This window comes from Lagenorhynchus albirostris, chromosome 2 (assembly GCF_949774975.1).
Source record: "Lagenorhynchus albirostris chromosome 2, mLagAlb1.1, whole genome shotgun sequence".
Lineage (NCBI taxonomy): Eukaryota > Metazoa > Chordata > Mammalia > Artiodactyla > Delphinidae > Lagenorhynchus > Lagenorhynchus albirostris.
Window position 1 is genome coordinate 135598450 of NC_083096.1, and position 20282 is coordinate 135618731.

General features: G+C 43.7%; 1 protein-coding gene across 3 annotated transcripts in view; it reads left to right on the top strand.

Annotated features, from left to right (window-relative positions):
* The window catches only part of LOC132516158 (cytochrome P450 2J2), a 31467-nt gene that overhangs the window by 7705 nt on the left and 3480 nt on the right, over positions 1-20282 (top strand). For 2 of the 3 annotated variants that reach the window (XM_060142564.1, XM_060142566.1), the window contains exons 2-8: positions 2772-2934; positions 5943-6092; positions 6703-6863; positions 9465-9641; positions 11665-11806; positions 14773-14960; positions 17999-18137. In XM_060142564.1, the coding sequence (XP_059998547.1) occupies positions 2772-2934; positions 5943-6092; positions 6703-6863; positions 9465-9641; positions 11665-11806; positions 14773-14960; positions 17999-18137 (1120 nt within the window). The remainder of the gene's footprint in view (positions 1-2771; positions 2935-5942; positions 6093-6702; positions 6864-9464; positions 9642-11664; positions 11807-14772; positions 14961-17998; positions 18138-20282) is intronic. The other variant, XM_060142565.1, reaches the window with a different exon arrangement.

The window sequence follows — 20282 nt, forward strand, 5'->3', positions numbered from 1 at the left end:
TCTGCTAACCCCAAACTCCCATACCATCCCTCTCCCACACCCTGCCTTAGCAACATGTCTGTTCTCTATGTCTGTGAGTCTGTTTCTGTTTCGTAGATAAGTTCGTTGTGTCAGTAATGTCATATTTTAGATTCCGCAAGTAATATCATATGGTATTTGTCATTCTCTTTCTGACTTACTTCACTTAGTACGATAATCTCTAGTTCCATCCATGGTGCTACAAATGGCATTATTTCATTCTTTTTATGGCTGAGTAGCATTCCATCGTACATATGCACCACATCTTCTTTATCCATTCATCTGTCGGTGGACATTTAGGTTGTTTCCATGTCTTGGCAATTGTGAATAGAGCTGCTATGAACATAGGGGTACGTGCATCTTTCTGAATTATAGTTTCGTCCAGGTATATGCCCAGGAGTGCGATTGTTGGGTCATATGGCAACACTATTTTTAGTTTTTTTGAGGAACCTCCATACTGTTTTCCATAGTGGCTGTACCTTCTTACATCCCCACCAATAGTGTAGGAGGCTGAACAACCTTATTTCTAACCTCTTTTTTTTTCCCTTACACTGTCTTTTTCTTAAGAACTTGTTTGTTTTTGTACATCGAAATGTATTCTCTACCTTACTTCTCAGATGACACTGGGACTTACATTTACCTCCAAGTAAAGCCATTGGCACATGGCACATGACTGGCATGGTTACTTAAGAATTGGTAGATATCACCACTGTTGGTACCAGGGCTGCAGGAGGTCCTTTGATGTATCCATGTTTACGCAGTTGATCATGCCATAAAAACGTTTGATGTAGCTCTGTCGGACTAGAAATATACGTGGGCAGAGAGTTGGTAAGAGGTGAAACTCTGTAGAAGTTCATTTCAGTAAACACTACTGGAGCGCCAAGTCCCCTCCAAGAACAAGCTGAGATTCCAGGTTGCATACATTGTCAGTTAGGAGTCCTTTAGCTTAACCTGAGATTTTCAGCCATTCCAAAAGTATTTTTACTGTATATTCTGAAATAGTCAAGAAATCCTTTCTGTAAAACCTAAGAAGTTCATCCAGGCATTCAGCGTGATGAAATAAAAAGTCTTGATTTATATAGACCCATTCCTGCCATTTGTTAGAACAGGACGTGCACTTTTAGAGGCAGACCAGACTAAGATGGAATCTTGGCTCTGCTCTTTCTAGCAAGACAGACTTACTGTGCTAGTGATGAACAAACATGGATGGAAGACTGTAGACCAACAAGACAATGGAAGGATGGAGTTCAGGCTTGGTCTTTCATATGGGAGCAGGGTGGTGGAATGAGACTAAATCAATAGTATTTGCTCTGAAGGGGTGACACAGTCCAGGGAGCTTGAGGCAACATGGGCGAGCATAAGTGCATGGCAGCTGGGGAGGTGGGGCCACAGATACCTGGAGGAAATGAGCACTTCTGTTTGACACCACAGCCTTAGTAAGACACAGCCCTGCAGTCTGCAGGAATGGGCAGGTCTACTTAGATTCCTCTCTTGAGTAAGCATGTCAGGGAAGACTTTAATTTATGACCCTTGACTGCGGTCCAAGCCGTATTTGCACATACCTGAACATTTGTGTACACTCCTGACACACCCACACACTCTTCCATTCTCTCTGTCTCACTCTTCCTCTCCCAGCTCCCTCACCCTCATTCTCACATTCATTCTGTCACAACCACTAAACTCTAAAGTCCAAGCACCATCTCGGGTTCATGGCTTTGTTCTTAAATCTTACATAATGCTTGGCAAATTTCACCAACACCCAATAGCTTTGTCACCTTGGCTAAGTTACTTCTGCTAGGACTCATTTTTCTTACTGAAAGACAAGGAAAATCATTACTACCATAGGGTAGTTGTGAGGTTAATGAAATAAAATGTGAAAGGTGCTTATCATGGCACCCAGTAGACGTGGTTGTCTGTGACCACCAGCTCCTGTCTCTCGCACATCATCCCTGCGCTCTTGTCCTGTCTGTCACATGAGCAAGTGCTTCCATATCCCTTTGCACACAGAGCCCATTCATTCCCCAGAGGCTCGAGTGGCTGTCTGCCAGGTACCAGGGAACAAAGTGCCTTTCACATCACTGCTCTCATTCTTCTTCACAGAACCCTTTGAGGGAAGAATAATTTTCTCCTTTTATAGCTGAGGCTCCAAACAAGTGAGGCGACTTTCCCTGGAGCTCACAGCTAGTCAACCACAGAGTTAAGATTTGCACACGGCTCCAGAACTAGTGTGCTCTTCTCCATACCCGGTCCCAGCCCTATAATGAATTTTCTGTCACCTAGAACATGTTGAGGAAGGGGACATTCTCTCCTGGTTAAACAGATATGATTTACTAAGAAGTCCACGTTCACTAAACATATCCCAGCCTTCTCTGGTGAGCCACATGTATGAATTCTCTCCCTTCACTAGATTTTAAGATGCTTGCAGCTAAAGACCTTGTGTATTTTGTTAAACCTTTAGGCCTTATTCTCAGGACTAAGGGTGGATACTCACTCAATTCGAGGAAGTTGAACATATGAATGAATGTTTATAAGGAATGTCTATGTCCTGTAGTGGATTCAGCCCGAGTCTAGTGGAGAGGAGGAGAAATGGAAACAGGTAGAAACATCCCCATCAGACCATCAGACCTAAGTGCACACACAGGTGTGCACACAGGCACCCCCTCCCCCCATCCAAGCTCCCACAGCTACACAAACCCTCTATTCCTGGACACACAGACATGTGCATATTCTGTGACTATTTTACTATCTTTCAGTTTGTGAAGAAATATGGGAACCTTTTTAGCCTGGAATTCGGTGACTTGCCTTCAGTTATTATAACTGGATTGCCCTTAATCAAAGAAGTCCTTGTCCACCAGGAGCAAAAGTTTGTGAACCGCCCTATAACCCCTATTCGAGAACGTGTTTTTAAGAAAAATGGTAAGTTTCTTGGCTAATATAAGATGTGTGCGTTTGATATTCTTGTAGTCTGTGAAAGGTACCTTTGTGACTGTAATTCTCCAACACTCCCAGGGACCAGGCCCATAAAATTCCTGCCCCTAAAAGAAGCTGAGTGGGGCTTCCCTGGTGGCGTAGTGGTTGAGAGTCCGCCTGCCGATGCAGGGGACGCGGGTTCGTGCCCCAGTCCGGGAGGATCTCGCGTGCTGCGGAGCGGCTGGGCCTGTGGGCCGTGGCCGCTGGGCCTGCGCATCCGGAGCCTGTGCTCCGCGGCGGGAGAGACCACAGCAGTGAGAGGCCCGCGTACCGCAAAAAAAAAAAAAAAAAAAAAGTATTTAAAAGAAGCTGAGTGGCCACATTTCCCTGTTACAGACACCCCCTCAGGGAACCTGGCAGGGTTAGCCCTAATGTCAGGGATTTGAGAGAAGCTGCATCACCTGCATGAACCCACTCTGGCAGCTCTAATTAGTAAGTATTCACATCACTCAGTGATGTGATGTGTTTTTTGAGAAAGGCAATGCGTTCTCACTCTCTCTTTCTGCTGTCCCATTCAGGTCTCTTCCCTGGGAAAATGGATGTGGGTCTGCTTCCTCCTGCTGATTATGTAATCCCTTCTTGCCTCTAGTTCCTTATGCTCTATTATTAAGGCTGTGCCCCACAAGGTATATTAACCCTTCCATCTATATTAGAAGAGTTTGGCATGAACACTTAAAATGATCATTAAATAAACGAACACATTTAAAAATCTAAATGAAAAACTCAGATTTATTCTTCTACCAAAGCACCATATTTTTCAGGTGCTTCTCAATTCCTCTTTGAAATATTTCATCCATTAACTCTACATCCATTCACTCTATTTATTATCAGCCATGTGAAGCCCAGTGCTAGGCACCAGTGCCAAAGCAGTGAGGAGAATGACAAAATCCTGTTCTTCTGTAACTTACATTCCATTCATGAAAACAATATCAATTACTCTAATAATTTCAGGCCTTAACTGTTATGAAGATAAGAGGAGGGTGCACTTCTTAGGTCTATCTAATCTAATTCAGAGACTCAGGAAAAGCTAATGTAAGTAAATGACAAGTGTGAAGAAGCAATCAGTCAGAGGGAATAGAGTATGAAAAGTCTCTGAGGTGGGAGGAACGACAGTGAACTGAGGAATTGAAAGGTGGCCAGTGTGGGAAGCACAGGGATTAAACGGAGATAATTAAAGGGAGATGAAGGTGCTGAGTTTGGCCAGGAGTAGTTCATGCATCTCCTTGTTAAGGATGTTGCTTTTTATTCCTAATAATAATGAAAGCTCTTGAACGGTTTCAGTAGAGAAAGGAATCATCGTACTTACGTGGTACATTTTAAAGACTTCTTTAGGCTGCAATGTCAAGAATGGAATAAAGGGAGCAAGAGACTGTTGCAGCATTTTAGGTTAGAGAAGGTGGTGGCTTGAACTAGGGAGATGGCAAGAAATGACAGTACAGTAGGTTAGGCCAGGAGAGTGGCCGTGAAGATATATGGATTTAAGATATTCAGGAGGCAAATCCACTAAGACATGATGACCTAGACAGAGAGAGAATGAGGTATTGAGGTAGACACCCAAATGGGTAGGTAAAGGAAAGGAGGAATATTTGGAGGAGGGCAAGGTGTTGGCTGGCCTGGGTGGGGTGTTGTATATGGAGCAATCATGAATTCCGTCATAGAAATGCTGAGTTTGAAATGCCTTTAAATCAGCAGAGTCAAACAGACACTTGTATGTATGTCTGGAGCTGAGGGACAGAAAGAGCTAATGAGATTTTCCCAAAAATGGAGCACAGATAAGGGGAGAAGAGGCTTGCAGAACTTGAATGGAGAACTAGATCATTTTGAAATATAATAGAAGATGAATTAACAAAAGATATGGTAAGTTCTCTGCAGTCAGAGAATTAGGAGGAAAATTGGAGAGTGTCACGTCCTGGGAAAAGAGAGAAGAAAGAAGTGTCTCATGCTGCTGACACATCAAGATGACGTTGAAAAGGATCCTGAACTGGACAGCAGGGAAGGCCATGTCCTTGAGGTGGTAGAGGCCAAAGGCAGATATTAGAAGGAGTTGAAGAGTGCTCTGGAAGTGAAGAAATGAAGGAAGTGTGGCCTCACCTGTGTTGTGAAATAAATGATCATCTATTGAACACACCAAGATGTTTTTTTTTTCCTTTGCCTGTGTTGTTCTTTCTGCATAGATTTTTCACTCTTCCATGCTCTTGAATGATTTATTTATTTATTTATTTATTTTGCGGTACGCGGGCCTCTCACTGTTGCAGCCTCTCCCGTTGCGGAGCACAGGCTCCGGACGCGCAGGCTCAGCGGCCATGGCTCACGGGCCTAGCCGCTCTGCGACATGTGGGATCTTCCCGTACCGGGGCACGAACCCGCGTCCCCTGCATCGGCAGGCGGACTCTCAACCACTGCGCCACTAAGGAAGCCCCTGATTCATTTATTTTTTAAGGTCCAGCTTAGACAGGACGTCTCCTAAAGGCCTTGCCTCCTTATGAGTATGGATTTTTGTCTAATCCCTAAGTGCATTCTTAGTATGTTGCATAACATAAATACTTACAGTTACTTATGTGACAAGTAATCACAACATGGGCTTTGGAGTTAGGCAGAACTGAATTTGAATGCCTGTTCAGCTGCTTACTAACTCTGAGACCTTGCGGAGTTTCCTTTTATCCCTTGTGCCTCAGTTTCCTTATCAACAAAATTGTTGGGAGGGTTGGCAGTTATGATAGGACCTACCTCAGAGAGGTTCTGTGAGTGCTAAATTACACAATGCATTAAAAATGTTTAAGTGTCCGGCATTAGAAGCAGTCAGTAAATGCTAGCCACTATATCTATTGCTTTGGGATTATTTCTCTGAATAGTTTTCAAGCGCCTTAATGCCCTTCTCCTTCCTTCCATCTGATGCATTACCCCCATGGCTCTTGTTGGCTTTCTTTTCATAATGTTGGCTTTCTTTTTCCCAGGCTTGATCATGTCCATAGGCCAGGTGTGGAAGGAACAAAGAAGGTTTGCCCTGACAACACTGAAGAGCTTTGGTTTAGGAAGGAAGAGCTTAGAGGAGCGCATTCAGGAAGAGACCCACTTCCTCATCCAGGCAATAGGAGAGGAGGACGGTGAGTGTATCATAGGACAGGTGCAGGGAACTGTGGCTCATGATTAATAAGAGTCTACGTGCCTGTCCTGCACCCAGCACTATGTAGGGCACTGAGGGGATAACAGTGAACAGCTAACCATGACCTGCTCTCATGGAGCTCAAGAATTAAGAATAAGATGGGTATTAAACTTATTATTGTTTTTTTTGTTTGTTTTGTTTTTTTTTTTTTTTGTGGTACGCGGGCCTCTCACTGTCGTGGCCTCTCCTATTGCGGAGCACAGGCTCCGGACGCGCAGGCTCAGCGGCCACGGCTCATGGGCCCAGCCGCTCCGCGGCATGTGGGATCTTCCCGGACCGGGGCACGAACCCGCATCCCCCGCATCAGCAGGCAGACTCTCAACCACTGCGCCACCAGGGAAGCCCTTATTATTGGTTTTAAATCCTGGTCATCAGTTTGACTTCCCAGGCATTGACTGAATGCTTGCTGTATGTTAGACCCTGTGTAGGTTGCTGGGGCCACAGCCTCAGAGGTGGTTCTGTAGTCAGTATGTCATATGTCATGTAGAGTAGACTCTCAGGGAAAGAGAAGGAAACCAATCTGAAGGATCCATCGCTTCTTCTGCCTCTAGGACAGCCTTTCGACCCTCACTTCAAAATCAACAATGCAGTTTCCAATATTATTTGCTCCATCACATTTGGGGAGCGCTTTGACTACGAGGACACTCAGTTCCAGGAGCTGCTGAGGCTGCTGGATGAGGTCACATATCTCGAGACATCAATGTGGTGCCAGGTGAGGCAGTCCTCACTTCCTATCTTGGATAAGGATATTGGGCTGATGTCGGACACAGATGAGCTCTTCCTTTTTTTTTTTTTAAGCTAACATATAACCTTTTAAAATTTACTTTAACACAAACATGTTTGTAGTCAATCTGTTGAATTTAGTATTTTATATCATATTGTTAAATATTGACTATAGACAAAGAACGTTTCTAACATTTGTGTAAGGTAAAAAACTACATGAAGTGCGCCTACGGACCTATGTTCTTTTCTTTAAAAAGCGCAATATTGCCATCACCTTTGTGTCTCTCCTCTCCATGTCCCTTCCTAGCCCTCCGTGTCCATCCTCCCTCAGAAGTACTGTTCTTTGCCTGACTCTCCCTTGGCACATTGTTTTCAGATTCATATGTTAGTTGCACTTTTAAAAAAATATCTGCTTACTTTGCTATTTTATGAATATGCCCATTTGTTATTCTGTTCCCTATTAATAAACACTTGGGGGACTTCCAGTTTGGGGATCTGGAATGAACATTCTTGTCAATCCTTCATGTGGACACATCCACTCATTTCTCTTGCATTTACACCTGTAAAAAATACTTAAAGTTTTCCCAGGTGGTTGCACTACTTACATGTCCATCCACACTTGATACTATCAGTCTTTTAACTTTGTAGGGTATAGATTTAGAGGGGTCAAACTCACCCCTTCCTTGGTGGGCCCTGCTCTCCACTTTTGTCCTGCCAGTGCTGTGAGTCTGTCAAAACCTCTACTCAGCTTCTTGGCCTCTCAGCCACATTTCTGGATTTGGAAGACACTTCTAGGGGAAAATCAGCCCCAAGGGTTTTATTTATTCTTAACAAGTATCTTTAGCTGGAGACTTGTGGATCCATCACACCAATCCTGATAAAGTAGTTAGCATGATTCCTGGCACATTAAAGGGGCATAATGAATGTGAGCTATTATGATTTATTGTCAGTGTTACTTTGGAATAATGTTCCTTGTTCTCACTTCTAACCATGGTAGCTGCCCATCCAGTTATTCCAGTTTCTTCCCTCCTGTTAAGACAGAACCTAGGAAGTCATGGGAGTTCAGTGGGTACCCGGCTGACTGTTCCCAGGAAACAGAAATCCTGGGAGGGTAGGATGGGGCAGTAGGGCAGGGGTAAGAAGCATTTCTTAGAGACCCAAAGTAGACCAGGCACTTTGATGGGCAACTCTTCATACTTTATCTCAAATAAGTTTTTACAGCAGTCCTTTAAAGATGAAATGGATCATCCTGATGTGTGCAAGCAGATATGGGAATATGTAAGCACATCCCATAGTAGTCTACTGGCTCTGTGTCAAGTGCAGTATAGATCTCATGTCATTTAGTCATGAAAATAACCATCAGGCCCCACTGGCAGCTAAAGTAGCCACAAATCACATCATTACTACTATTATTATTATTATTACTATTATTACCGAAGTATTATAGCTAGAAAGAAACAGAGCTAATTGTCAAACCCATGCCTGTTTCACTTAAAATCTAGGCAACTTTCTATTACCTTACGCTATCTATTTTCTACTCTGTATTATTAGAGAAAATATATTCAAAGACCACTTTATTTCAGTAAAAAATATCTTAGCCACATGGAGATTACATCATAGTGGGGGCAGACAAATAAATACACGTACATATTTAACATAGATACATACATACATAGGTATGTATATATATAGATAAATACATAGATTATACATAGATACATACATAGATACATACATAGATAGACATTTTGCACACACACACACACACACACACATACACACCTAAATATATATACATACACATACTAATGATAATTGTCAGAGAAAAAAATAAAACAAAATAAAGGAATGGAAAGAGAGTACCAGAAGTGCTACTAACTGTAAGATTATCAGGTAAGACAGGTCCAAGTAGGTGACATTTGAGCAGCACATTAATGAATTAAAGGAACTGGGGTTATACAGATTTCAGAGGAAAACCATTCTAGATGGAAGAACAGCAAATGCAGTGTCCTAAACAAGAATATTTTTTATGTTTTCACAGAGGCCAATGGGGCTGGACTTGAAAGAGTAAAAGAGAGTAAGATGGCAGGGAGTGATAGCAGAGGAGGTGGCAAGAGGGTGAGGGGCCAGCTCATGTAGAGCTCCAGGCTAGGAGAATGGTGTAGAATTTTGTCTAAATGTCATGGAAAATCATTGGAAGAGCCAAAAAGTGAAATAATCAATTAAACAGCTAAATGGTCCCTCTGGCAGCTCAGTGGAAAATAGACTGGGAATGGGGTTAAGGATAGAATCAGGAAACCTGTTGGAGGCTTTACAGCATCCAGGTAAGTAATGTTGGTGGTTTGTACAAGGAAGACAAAGCACATGGAGTGGTGAGAAGTGGTCTGAGACTGGTTATATTTTGGATGGAGAGCTGAAATGCTTTGCCCGGGGGGAAAGAAGAGGGTTGAGAGAGAGAAGAGTCAGGGGTGACTCCAAGTGTTAAATTTAAGTAAATAAAAGAGATGGAAAGAGAATGTGGTTTCATTGTCTTCAAAAGTAGGAAACTGGCACTCCCTTGTCTCCATGACTGTTTTGTTTTCTCCATCAGCTCTACAATGTCTTTCCAAGGATAATGAATTTCCTTCCTGGACCCCACCAAATGCTCTTCAGGAACTGGGAGAAACTGAAAATGTTTGTTGCCCGTGTGATTGAAAACCACAAGAGAGGTTGGAATCCTGCTGAAGCAAGAGACTTCATTGATGCTTACCTCAAGGAAATAGAAAAGGTGAGGAAACCAGAGCTGTTACCTGAGTTTTACTCTTAGAGAGCAAATGAGGGGATTCTGGTTTCTTATTGCTGCTGTACCAAATCACCACAAACATGGGGCTTAAAACAACACACATGGGGCTTCCCTGGTGGCGCGGTGGTTGAGAGTCCGCCTGCCGATGCAGGGGACACGGGTTCGTGCCCTGATCCGGGAAGATCCCACATGCCGCGGAGCGGCTGGGCCCGTGAGCCACGGCCGCTGGGCCTGCGCATCCGGAGCCTGTGCTCCGCAATAGGAGAGGCCACAGCAGTGAGAGGCTCGTGTATCGCAAAAAAAAAAAAAACCAAACAAACACACATTTGTTCCCTTACAGTTCTAGAGGTCAGAAGGCTGAAACCAGTTTCACTGGGCTGAAGTCAAGTTGCGGGAGGGACTGGCTCCTACTTGAGGCTTTAGGACAGAATCCACTGATTGACTTTTCCAGCATCTAGAGGCTGCCTGTACTCCCTGCCGCAGGGCCCCTTCCTCCGACTTCAAAGCCATCAATGTAGCATCTTTTCTGCCACCATCCTCACATCTTCTCTTTATGACTTTCTTGCCTCCCTCTTATAAAGACTCTTGTGATTATATTGGGCCCACTGGGATAATCCAGGATAATCTTCCCATATCAGTATCATTAATTCACTATATCTACAAAGTCCCTTCTGCTGTGTAACATTCATGGGTTCTAGAGATTAAGACATGGACATCTTTGTGGGTCATTATTCAGCCTACCACAGAGGAGGAAAATAGAGGCAATACTTCATAGAGTGTAGGAATAACATTAACTCAGAATTGATTTATGAGTTAATTGATGAGACAATTAGAAATAAAGATAGAGGTTTAACAGTATTTGGGTTAAGGGCTTTGGAAAGCCCAAATACTGCCTTCTCATGATCTAGTCTCTGTCCTCGGCATATATCTGAGGGAGATACACACAAAAGGAAGAATAAGTGCTGTTTCATCATTAGTCAGACTGGTGCCCAGTTACCTACCCCTTCCCCCAGCTCCCAGTGCAGAGCACAAGTGAATCTGTGTCAGTTGCCAGAGATTAGTCTCAAATGGGACGGACATTCGCCTTCCTCCCTCATCGCCATGTCATCCGCTTTTTAATATTACTATAGGAAAAAAGCAAAATGGGATGTATATCCTTTACCATAGTAACACCTCTGGTTAGCACACATCACTGCGTCTGTGTCATTATCTTTGACTCATCAGATTACTCATTCGTTCTCCTAGAGTTGGCAGAAATGTGGATTTCTTTCCAACTCCACTCTTGTTTCACCTGATTGGCATAACATTAATAGAAGCATTGATTACTCCCCAGAGGGGGAGACGTCACTTGCTATATGGTGTGCAGGTGTGGGACCACAGAGGGAGGAATGTTGATGCATTGAAGCTTCTGGAGGAATGTGGCAAAGCTGCTGGAGTGCCATGAGGAATGGCTGTTGGAACCAGAGAAGTTTAACCTAAAAAGGAAAAGATTAACAAGGAGATATGAGAATTATTGTACTTTAGAGAAATTCAGTTATTCTTTCTGGTATCAGTACAAACATTTGTTGAGAATTTGCTATGTGTCCTTTCCATCTCGCATAATTCAGAATGCCATCTTAAGGGGTGAGTATTGTTATTTCTATTTTGTGAAATAGGATATAAGCACAGAAAGGTTTATTCACTTGCTCAAGTCATACAGATAGTGAATGGTGTGGCTAATATTGGAACCCAAGGCTGTTTTTCCAGTGTAATGCTAGATTCTCCAAAATTACGGGTGTAAAAAAATTAGTTGTGTTGTTTCATCCACCAAAGCTAATAAAAGTTTCCAGCACTTGGGGCAGGAGGACTCTAGTGATGTTGCAGTAATAAGCCTCTGCCTCCTGAGATGACCAAAGGGAAAGTCATTTCTCCTGGGCTCTCTCCTTCCACATTTTCTCTAGGATGAGGGCCCCTGTGTTGTGGCAACTAAGAACCATCTGAATAATCCAATAATCATTGTGCTTTCTAGCATAAGGGCAGTGCTACTTCAAGTTTCCACGAAGAAAACCTCATCTACAGCACCCTGGACCTCTTCTTTGCTGGAACGGAGACAACTTCGACCACCCTGCGGTGGGGTCTGCTCTACATGGCCCTCTACCCCGAAATCCAAGGTGAGCATGTCAGTGGATGGGCCTGGGCCAGGTCAGAATGGCGCCCCCTGGAACACACTGTCCCAAGGTGGGACCAGAAGGTAGCACGGTAGGATGGAGAGATAGGTAGGACAGTTACCGGGCCAGGTGGACTTGAGAACGGGAACCTTCTTCGGTTTTTCTGTGAGGATTGTGATGGGTCCATGTAACACAACTATAACAGAGAGTCCCAGCCCTCAGGAAACTCCCAGTCCAGTGGGGAAAACAGTGAAGTCCACTGACATTGTAGTGAGTTCCAGGAAAGAGTTCCATTCCACTCACATATGAAATCTGGTCGCAGCCCTCCCTCCTTCGAAGTAATGTCTTCCATTGCCCTGTGGACAATGCTCATACTCCCTAATCTGGTATATCATGCCCTCTGCTGGGCCTCTTTCTGCCCATCCAGCCTCGACTCTACCCACCCTGCATGGGGGCGTCATTAAGTCATATGTCACTTAATTTCACTGTCCTTATTTGTACCTCTGGGCCGTAACACCTGCTCTTCCCTAGAAGAATAATACCAAAATGTATTTCCCTGATTTCTCTGCACGGTAAACTCCTAGCTATGCTTGAAGAGTTTACTCAACCACAGCCCCTCTAAGATGTTTCCCCACACTTCTGGGAAAATACTAGCATTTCCTTCCTTTAGAGGTTGCCTAACTGCACCTCCATTACTTTGCTTACCACACATTATTTATATACCTTCCCCACAGACTGTAATCCTTTCGACGACAGTGACTGTTACAATCATTTTTCCTTTTCTAGGCCCCAAAACAGTTTAAGCACATGAAGGATAAAAACTGTTGGGATACAGTTCTGCAAACTGTGGGTAAAAGTTTATTAACAGGACATAAAGTCAATTTAGTGGATCGAGACTAACTTTTTTCCCTAAATTAAAAGAAATAGATTAGGGAAATCAGAGTGCTTTCTGTGTATTAAGGATAAGGCTTTTTCGTGAAACTTTCTTTCCTTATACATGTGAATAAATGTTTGTTTTATATGTGTGTATATTTATGCTTATGTGTCCTGAGTCATGCACTTAAAAAATGCACTTGTAACTGTGAATTACAGGGTTTTATTTAAATTTATTTATTTATAAATTCTCTGTGTTTTTATTTATCAGATACTTTTTTTCATAAATTTTATTTATTTATTTATTTTTGGTTGCATTGGGTCTTCTTTGCTGTGCGCGGGCTTTCTCTAGTTGCGGCGAGCGGGGGCTACTCTTCGTTGCGGTGCTCAGGCTTCTTGTTGCGGTGGCTTTTGTTGTTGTGGAGCACGGGCTCTAGGCACGCGGGGTTCAGTAGTTGTGGTGTGTGGGCTCAATAGTTGTGGCTTGTGGGCTCTAGAGCACAGGCTCAGTAGTTGTCGTGCACAGGCTTAGTTGCTCCGTGGCATGTGGGATCTTCCCGGATCAGGGATTGAACCCGTGTCTCCTGCATTGGCAGGTGGATTCTTAACCACTGCACCACCAAGGAAGTCCTTTTTAAATTTAAAAGCCACCTAGTTAGCGTATTGATACAGTTTCCCTATTAGAGGCTCCAAAATAACAGTGGCTTAAAATGGCATAAAAAAGTAGATGCAACCCAAGTTACTATCGATGGATGAATGGATAAGCAAAATGTGGAATGCAATGGAATATTAATCAGCCTTAAAAAGAAAACATTCTGGGCTGCCCTGGTGGCACAGTGGTTGAGAGTCCGCCTGCCGATGCAGGGGACGCGGGTTCGTGCCCCAGTCCGGGAGATCCCACATGCCGCGGAGCGGCTGGGCCCGTGAGCCATGGCCGCTGAGCCTGCGCATCTGGAGCCTGTGCTCCGCAACGGGAGAGGCCACAACAGTGAGAGGCTCGCGTAAAACAAAAACAAACAAACAAAAAAGAAAACATTCTGACACATGCTACGACATGGATGAACCTTGAAGACATTATGCTAAACTAAGTAATCCAGTCAAAAAAGGCATATTCTGTGTGATTCTCTTCATATAATGTATCTAGAGTGGTTGAATTCATAGAAAGCAAAAGTAAAATGGTGGTTGTCAGAGCCTGGGGAAAGTGCAAAATGGCATCCTCTTCAATGGATGTAGAGTTTCAGTTTTGCAACATAAAAATTTCTGGAGATTGGTAGCACAATAATGTGAATAAACTGCACACTTAAAATGATTAAGATAGTAAATTATATATTATGTTTATTTTACCACAATTTTAAAAGTTTTTAAATATTCAGTTAAAAAAAAAAGGAGTTTTATTTTTCTTTCAAATGAGAAACTCTAAGCTGGACTCTGCAGAACCCTTTTGGGGTCCAAGCTCTTTCCATTGTGTTGCTCTGCTGTATCTAGAATGGTGCCCTTGTTGGCACTCTCAAAGATGGTTCACCTCTAAGGTTGCCTTTCCACCAGTAGGAAGGGAAGAAGGAGGAGGAAGCACACACCCTTCCTTTAAGGGCCTCTTCCAAGTATTAAACATCCCCTCTACTTACATTCTATTGGTCAGAACTTAGTCACAGGGGAATCTGGGAAATGTAGTCTTTAGCTGTGCAACCAGGTATCCAGCTAAAATATCTATTTTTGTAGAAAAAGAAGAAAACAGATATTGGGGCACAATTAATGGGATTTTTTTTTCATTTGTTGGTTGCTTCCCTAAATCAGTTCGTGTATATCTCAAAACATCCTAAAGCGGAAGTGGATTTATTCTAACGAATAAGAAGAGCAAACTGAGGCTCAAATGATTTCAGTAAAGTGCAGCAGGAATGTTGTAGAGCAAGAGTTTGCCACCAGATTTGTCTCACACCAGGGCCCACTTTCCACTCACATACCTCCCTGAGGAGCTAGTCTAGAGAGCCTACGATAACTTTAGCCATTTTGATCCTGGTTATTCCATTCCTTAACTTAACGAGGCTCAAGGAAAGTTATGGAATAATAGAATAATAGAACCTCCTCTGCTTTTCCAGAAAAAGTCCAAGCTGAGATCGACAGGGTGCTTGGCCAATCACAGCAGCCGAGCACGGCAGCTCGAGAGTCCATGCCCTACACCAATGCTGTCATCCACGAGGTGCAGAGAATGGGAAACATCATCCCCATGAATGTGCCCAGAGAGGTGACAGTGGACACCACCTTGGGTGGATACCACCTGCCCAAGGTAATTAGGGGCTCATTCACAGCCTCAGATCTCCAAGTTCATATTTGTAAATGGTGGGAATCTCAACTGGAAAAGTAACATGTGTTCTTGTCCTAGAGAATCACTTCAATAGGGAGAGAGATATATTATGCCAGATGAAATACTAGTTTTGTTCCCTGGGTATGATCTTAGAAAATTAGTTCAACTGGTTGTTAATAGGAGTTATGGAGGGGAAGGGGGATTCCTAGGTTAGCTGTGTTTAGGCAAAGCCTGGCTTTTCTTTGCTGTGAGATTTCTTACTACGTGACATGCATTGTGAATATTTCTGGGGATAGAGCAAGAAACAATTCTCAGTCAGACTTTGCCATGAGGTCCATTTCTTTGCCTTGGGAGAGCTTCTTACAGGATAGGGACCTGCCAGACTTACTTTAGAAAATTCTGCTTCATAATCCTGGGTTATAGAATGTTGAAATATGAAGGGACATTTGAGACCTCCTGGGCCAACATCACATTGATGCTGGTGTTTCTAACATAATATCCCCACTGGTATTTTTCCAGCTTTGACTTACAGCCCCTTAATGGGACTGTCTCACAAGGGAAAGCAATACAATTGTGTGCAGTATTAAATATCAGAAAAGGAGAGAAAGGAACCAATGCTTTTTAAATAGGATTATGTTCCATGGACTATATAGGTTATTTAAAATGTCTTAGTCAGTCCTCAGAATAACTCTGTTATCCTCATTTTATAAATTTGGAAGCTGAGGCTCAGAGAGTAATTAATCTTGCATAAGATCTCTCAGCTACAATGACAAGAGTTGGGCTCCAGGAACGGAACTGTTCTGATTCCCAGGCTCATCTTTTTTGTACTACACCATGTTCTCTCCACAGGAGTTGCTTTACTTTGACTTTAAAAGAGTCTCCCTGAAATATTCCTCAGTGGGTCCCTGTTAAATTCCCGGTCCTCACAAAGGAAATTCTGCACTCACTCTGCACACCACTCTTAGGATATCAGCAGGCAGCTCTCCTATGCCCCCTAGTGTCCTCTCTGCACACTGCACATTTACAGTTCTTTCCTTTCTCCACCTTGGTGGGCCTCTGTGGATTCATTAGATCCAGTTTGTCTAAGTTGCTCTGTTTGTTGTACCTGGGGATGATCTCAAGGCAAAGCCAGAGGAGCTTCCGCATTGGATACCCCTTCGTCACCATCCCTGCAGAGCCAGGAAAAGCAGCTATTCCTGCAGCAATTGCTTTTACTATTTTCTTGCTGATTGATCATCTTGTGGGTGAAGCCTGAGGTAAATTATCTCACAGGTGATCTTTGCATTTTTATAGCAATTCATTTAGCCCCAGGGAATCATCCCAGCTCAACAGACTTGTTCTAACATTGATCTTTAATATTGACTGGAATTATCATCCTGGGAACTGTGAGATCCCATTGACTATACATTGTAGAGGCTAGGAGCCATAACTCTGATGTCAAACGTCCTAATTCAAATCATTGTTCTACTTCCTCCCACCCTGTGACTTTGGGCATCTTATTCAACCTCTCAGAGCTTCAAATTCTTTATCCGTAAAAGTGCATTTAAATCCACATCACAGGTGAACATGTAATGAGATCATGCATGTATACTATTTAACCTTGTGCTGACTATAGAAAGTGCTCAAAATAGCAGTTATTATTCTTTATTAATTCATCAGATGTTCATTAAGCACCTAAAACGTTTAGGGCTCAGAAAACAACTCAGAGGAAAATAATCATGCAAGTATATAAGTACAAACCATGGTAACCGCCCAAAGGAAAAAACTCACTGGGTTTTAGAAAGACTCAAGCTAGTTGCAATGAGGAACGGGAGCAAGCGCAGGCAGAGAAGACTTCCCAAAGGAAGTGAGGTTTGAGCTGAGGATTAAAGGATGATTAAGAGGACTTCCCTGGTGGCGCAGTGGTTGAGAGTCCACCTGCCGATGCAGGGGACACGGGTTCGTGCCCCGGTCCGGGAAGATCCCACATGCCGGGGAGCGGCTGGGCCCGTGAGCTATGGCCGCTGAGCCTGTGCGTCCAGAGCCTGTGCTCCACAACGGGAGACGCCACAACAATGAGAGGCCTGCTTACTGCAAAAAAAAAAAAGGATGATTAAGAGTCAACTCGATGACAGAGTGGGGAGGAAGGATATTTCAGGCAATGTGAACAGCATGTAAAAAGGCACAGAAATGAGTGGGAACATGTGGCATGTTTGAGAAACTGAAGGAAGCTTGGTATAGTGGGAGTGCAGGCAGAAGGAGGGTCGCTCAGACAGGGAGCAGGTGATGTGTCCTTAATCTAAGAGTGATGGTAGCTATTGAAGAGTATCTATCAGGTTCCAGGTGTGGTGGGTGGATGGGTGTGGAATGATTAAATCATGTTCAAAGCTAGTGTGGAGCACATTGAAGGGGAAGAGAGGAAATGGACATAGTTAGGGCTATTATAGGAGTATAACCAAGCAAGGTGATAGCCTGGACCAGAGGGCAGTGGTGGACATAAAATGGAGGGGACAGAATCAAGAGAAATTTCAAGTACAGTTGACCAGCCTAGCTTAAGGACTGGATGAAGGCAGAATGAGGGAAAGGGAGGCACTAAGGAGGACTCCTGGGTTTCTTGTTATGTATCTGGAAGGATAGTGGTTCCTTTCACTGGGTGACCTCATTCTATTATGAAACTCTCTGTAGAACGGACTAGACATTGGAGGGAAGAGAGTGGGAGATGTCACATTTTTCTCTTATTGACGCATACGTGTTCCCTCCCAAATTATACACTGACAAGTCCCTGCAGAGATCCATTCTGCAGTTGAGTAGTCACACTTCCCCAGGTAAAATTCCCAGCAGACAATTCTAGTCCATCATGGTAAGCTGTCCCATGGCAAAGAGCAGGGTCCTAGGGGTTGGGCTCAGAGGGAGCGGACTGGGGAGGCTGAGGGAGTTCAGGGTGCTGTCAGCCTTGCTGTGGGAGCCGGGGGGACTGCCACCCCTCTGCATATGTGTGTTGTGTGGGTCAAGTCTTACCTGAGTCCTTGCTCCTTCTCCAGGGGACCATGGTCCTGACTAACCTGACTGCACTGCACAGGGACCCCGCAGAGTGGGCCACCCCCGACGTTTTCAATCCAGAGCATTTTCTGGAGAATGGACAGTTTAAGAAAAGGGAAGCCTTTCTGCCTTTCTCAGTAGGTGAGTAGCAAGAAATAAGAGTGTGGGAACCCAGACTCTCAGCCCTTCCCTACTTTCCTCCCTGGTGTGCTTTGCTTTAGTTGGAATGTCTCCAGGTCCAACAGGAAGAAATAACTCACAACCTAAAAGTTGAGAATGTTTTATTCGGGGCATTACTGAGGACTCTACCCTGGGAAGGCAGCCTCTCAGATAGCTCTTAGGGACTGTTCCCAAAAGATAAGGAAAGAATGAGGATATATAGGAGTTTTTGATGGAAAAAAACCATGTAGTCAAACATCAAAAGATTACTGCTAGTCACAAAAAAAAAAAAAAAAACAGACATCTCAAATTTATGATTTTAGTGCCTTTCTTTTTATGGGAAGATGCAAGAGTTTGGGCTCATTGAAATTATTCCTTTATATGCATCCTAACACTCTAGGGCCAGTATCCTCTTTTTCTCCAGCCTGAATTCCACTCAGAGCACACCACTGGGGTCAGCTGCAGTGACTGACGGCTCATGGAGGGCAGCCTTCACTGTTTAACCAGAATGGCAAGCAGCAGTGTTCAGTCCACACCAGATAGTCCGCTCCAGCATGACTCACTCTTCTTTTTTTTCTTAAAGCATGTTTTGTTTGTTTGTTTGTTTGTTTATTTATTTATTTTTGGCTGCACTGGGTCTTTGTTGCTGCACGTGGGCTTTCTCTAGTTGCAGAGAGCGGGGGCTACTCTTCCTTGCGGTGCGCGGGCTTCTCACTGCAGTGTCTTCTCTTGCTGCGGAGCACGGGCTCTAGGCACACGGGCTTCAGTAGTTGTGGCACGTGGGCTCAGTAGTTGCGGCTCGCAGGCTCTAGAGCACAGGCTCAGCAGTTGTGGCACACAGGCTTAGTTGCTCTGTGGCATGTGGGATCTTCCCAGACCAGGGCTCGAACCCGAGTCCCCTGCATTGGCAGGCGGATTCTTAACCACTGTGCCACCAGGGAAGTCCCAGCATGACTCACTCTTGCCGTTGGTTGCAACTCAGGATTCCCTGGGTGGAGCATCACCAGGACTCATGCCCTTAATTCCCAAGTCCTGGCTTGACTCTGATGGAGATTTCAGCTCCACGTTGTGCTGTCCCCCAGAACACTGGAACAAGAGCTCAGACCCTGCCTGTCTCCCAGAGAGAAGGTTGAACACTTGCCTTCTTTATAGAGTTTTAAATGTTCCAAGATCTTTTTAGGGCAACCCATTCACACAGAACTAGAGCCAATTGCTAAGAAGAGGCTGGGGGAGGGGCAAGGAAAAGGGCTACTTGCTTCTCATTATGGGCATCACAAGTGACTCTAAGTGCCACAGGCTTAACTAGATGAGATTCTACTCTATAACAGGTCCCTGAAGAGGTCCTTTTGCTGTTTCAAATTCTAATGACCTTTTAAAAACCTAATTAATACATTTACATGGTATACAACTTGAAATGTACAAAAGAAGATGCAGTGAAAACTCTCATGTTTCCAAGCCAGCCAGTTCCAAAAGGGTGTTTTAATTTATAACAATGTAAAATTAGTAAGAAAAAATTTAGTATATTCCAAGTATTGAATTAGGTATGTTGCAGAGATCAATTCAACTAATTTCCCAATTTCTTAATTTTAAAAATATTTCCTGAGCATCTATCATGTGTCAGGCATTCAGCCCTGAGGATATGACAATGAATGAAGTAGAAAAAAATATCTCTTAAGGAGCATGTGTTCTAGTGTAAACTTACAAGTTTCAAATTCCTATTATCACCACATTGGAGATAAGCCCTGAGGCTTGGCAGGGCCATTTATAGCATCTAAAAAGCTATAAAGCTCACAAGGCAGAGCTAGAACTCAATGTTAACCAGGTTTATCAAACACTAAAGCCTGTGCTCTTCCTAGCAGTGTCTCCTAAAAAAGGTAACTATGCTACAGAGTTGACACTCAGAAATTCATGATAGGTTTCTTATCATTAAATTAAATATAGATTGATTTGCTGAGACAGTATCATTTTGTTGATCATGCAACCAAAGTACAGAAAGGGAGGCCCTTGAATTTGAACCCATGTATGCGTGATCTGGAGCCCAGATTTTCCTGCTATAGGACACTGTCCTGAGTGTATCTGGACTGATTCTGATTAGATCTTCTGTGTCTTTCTTCCTCTGGTTCTATG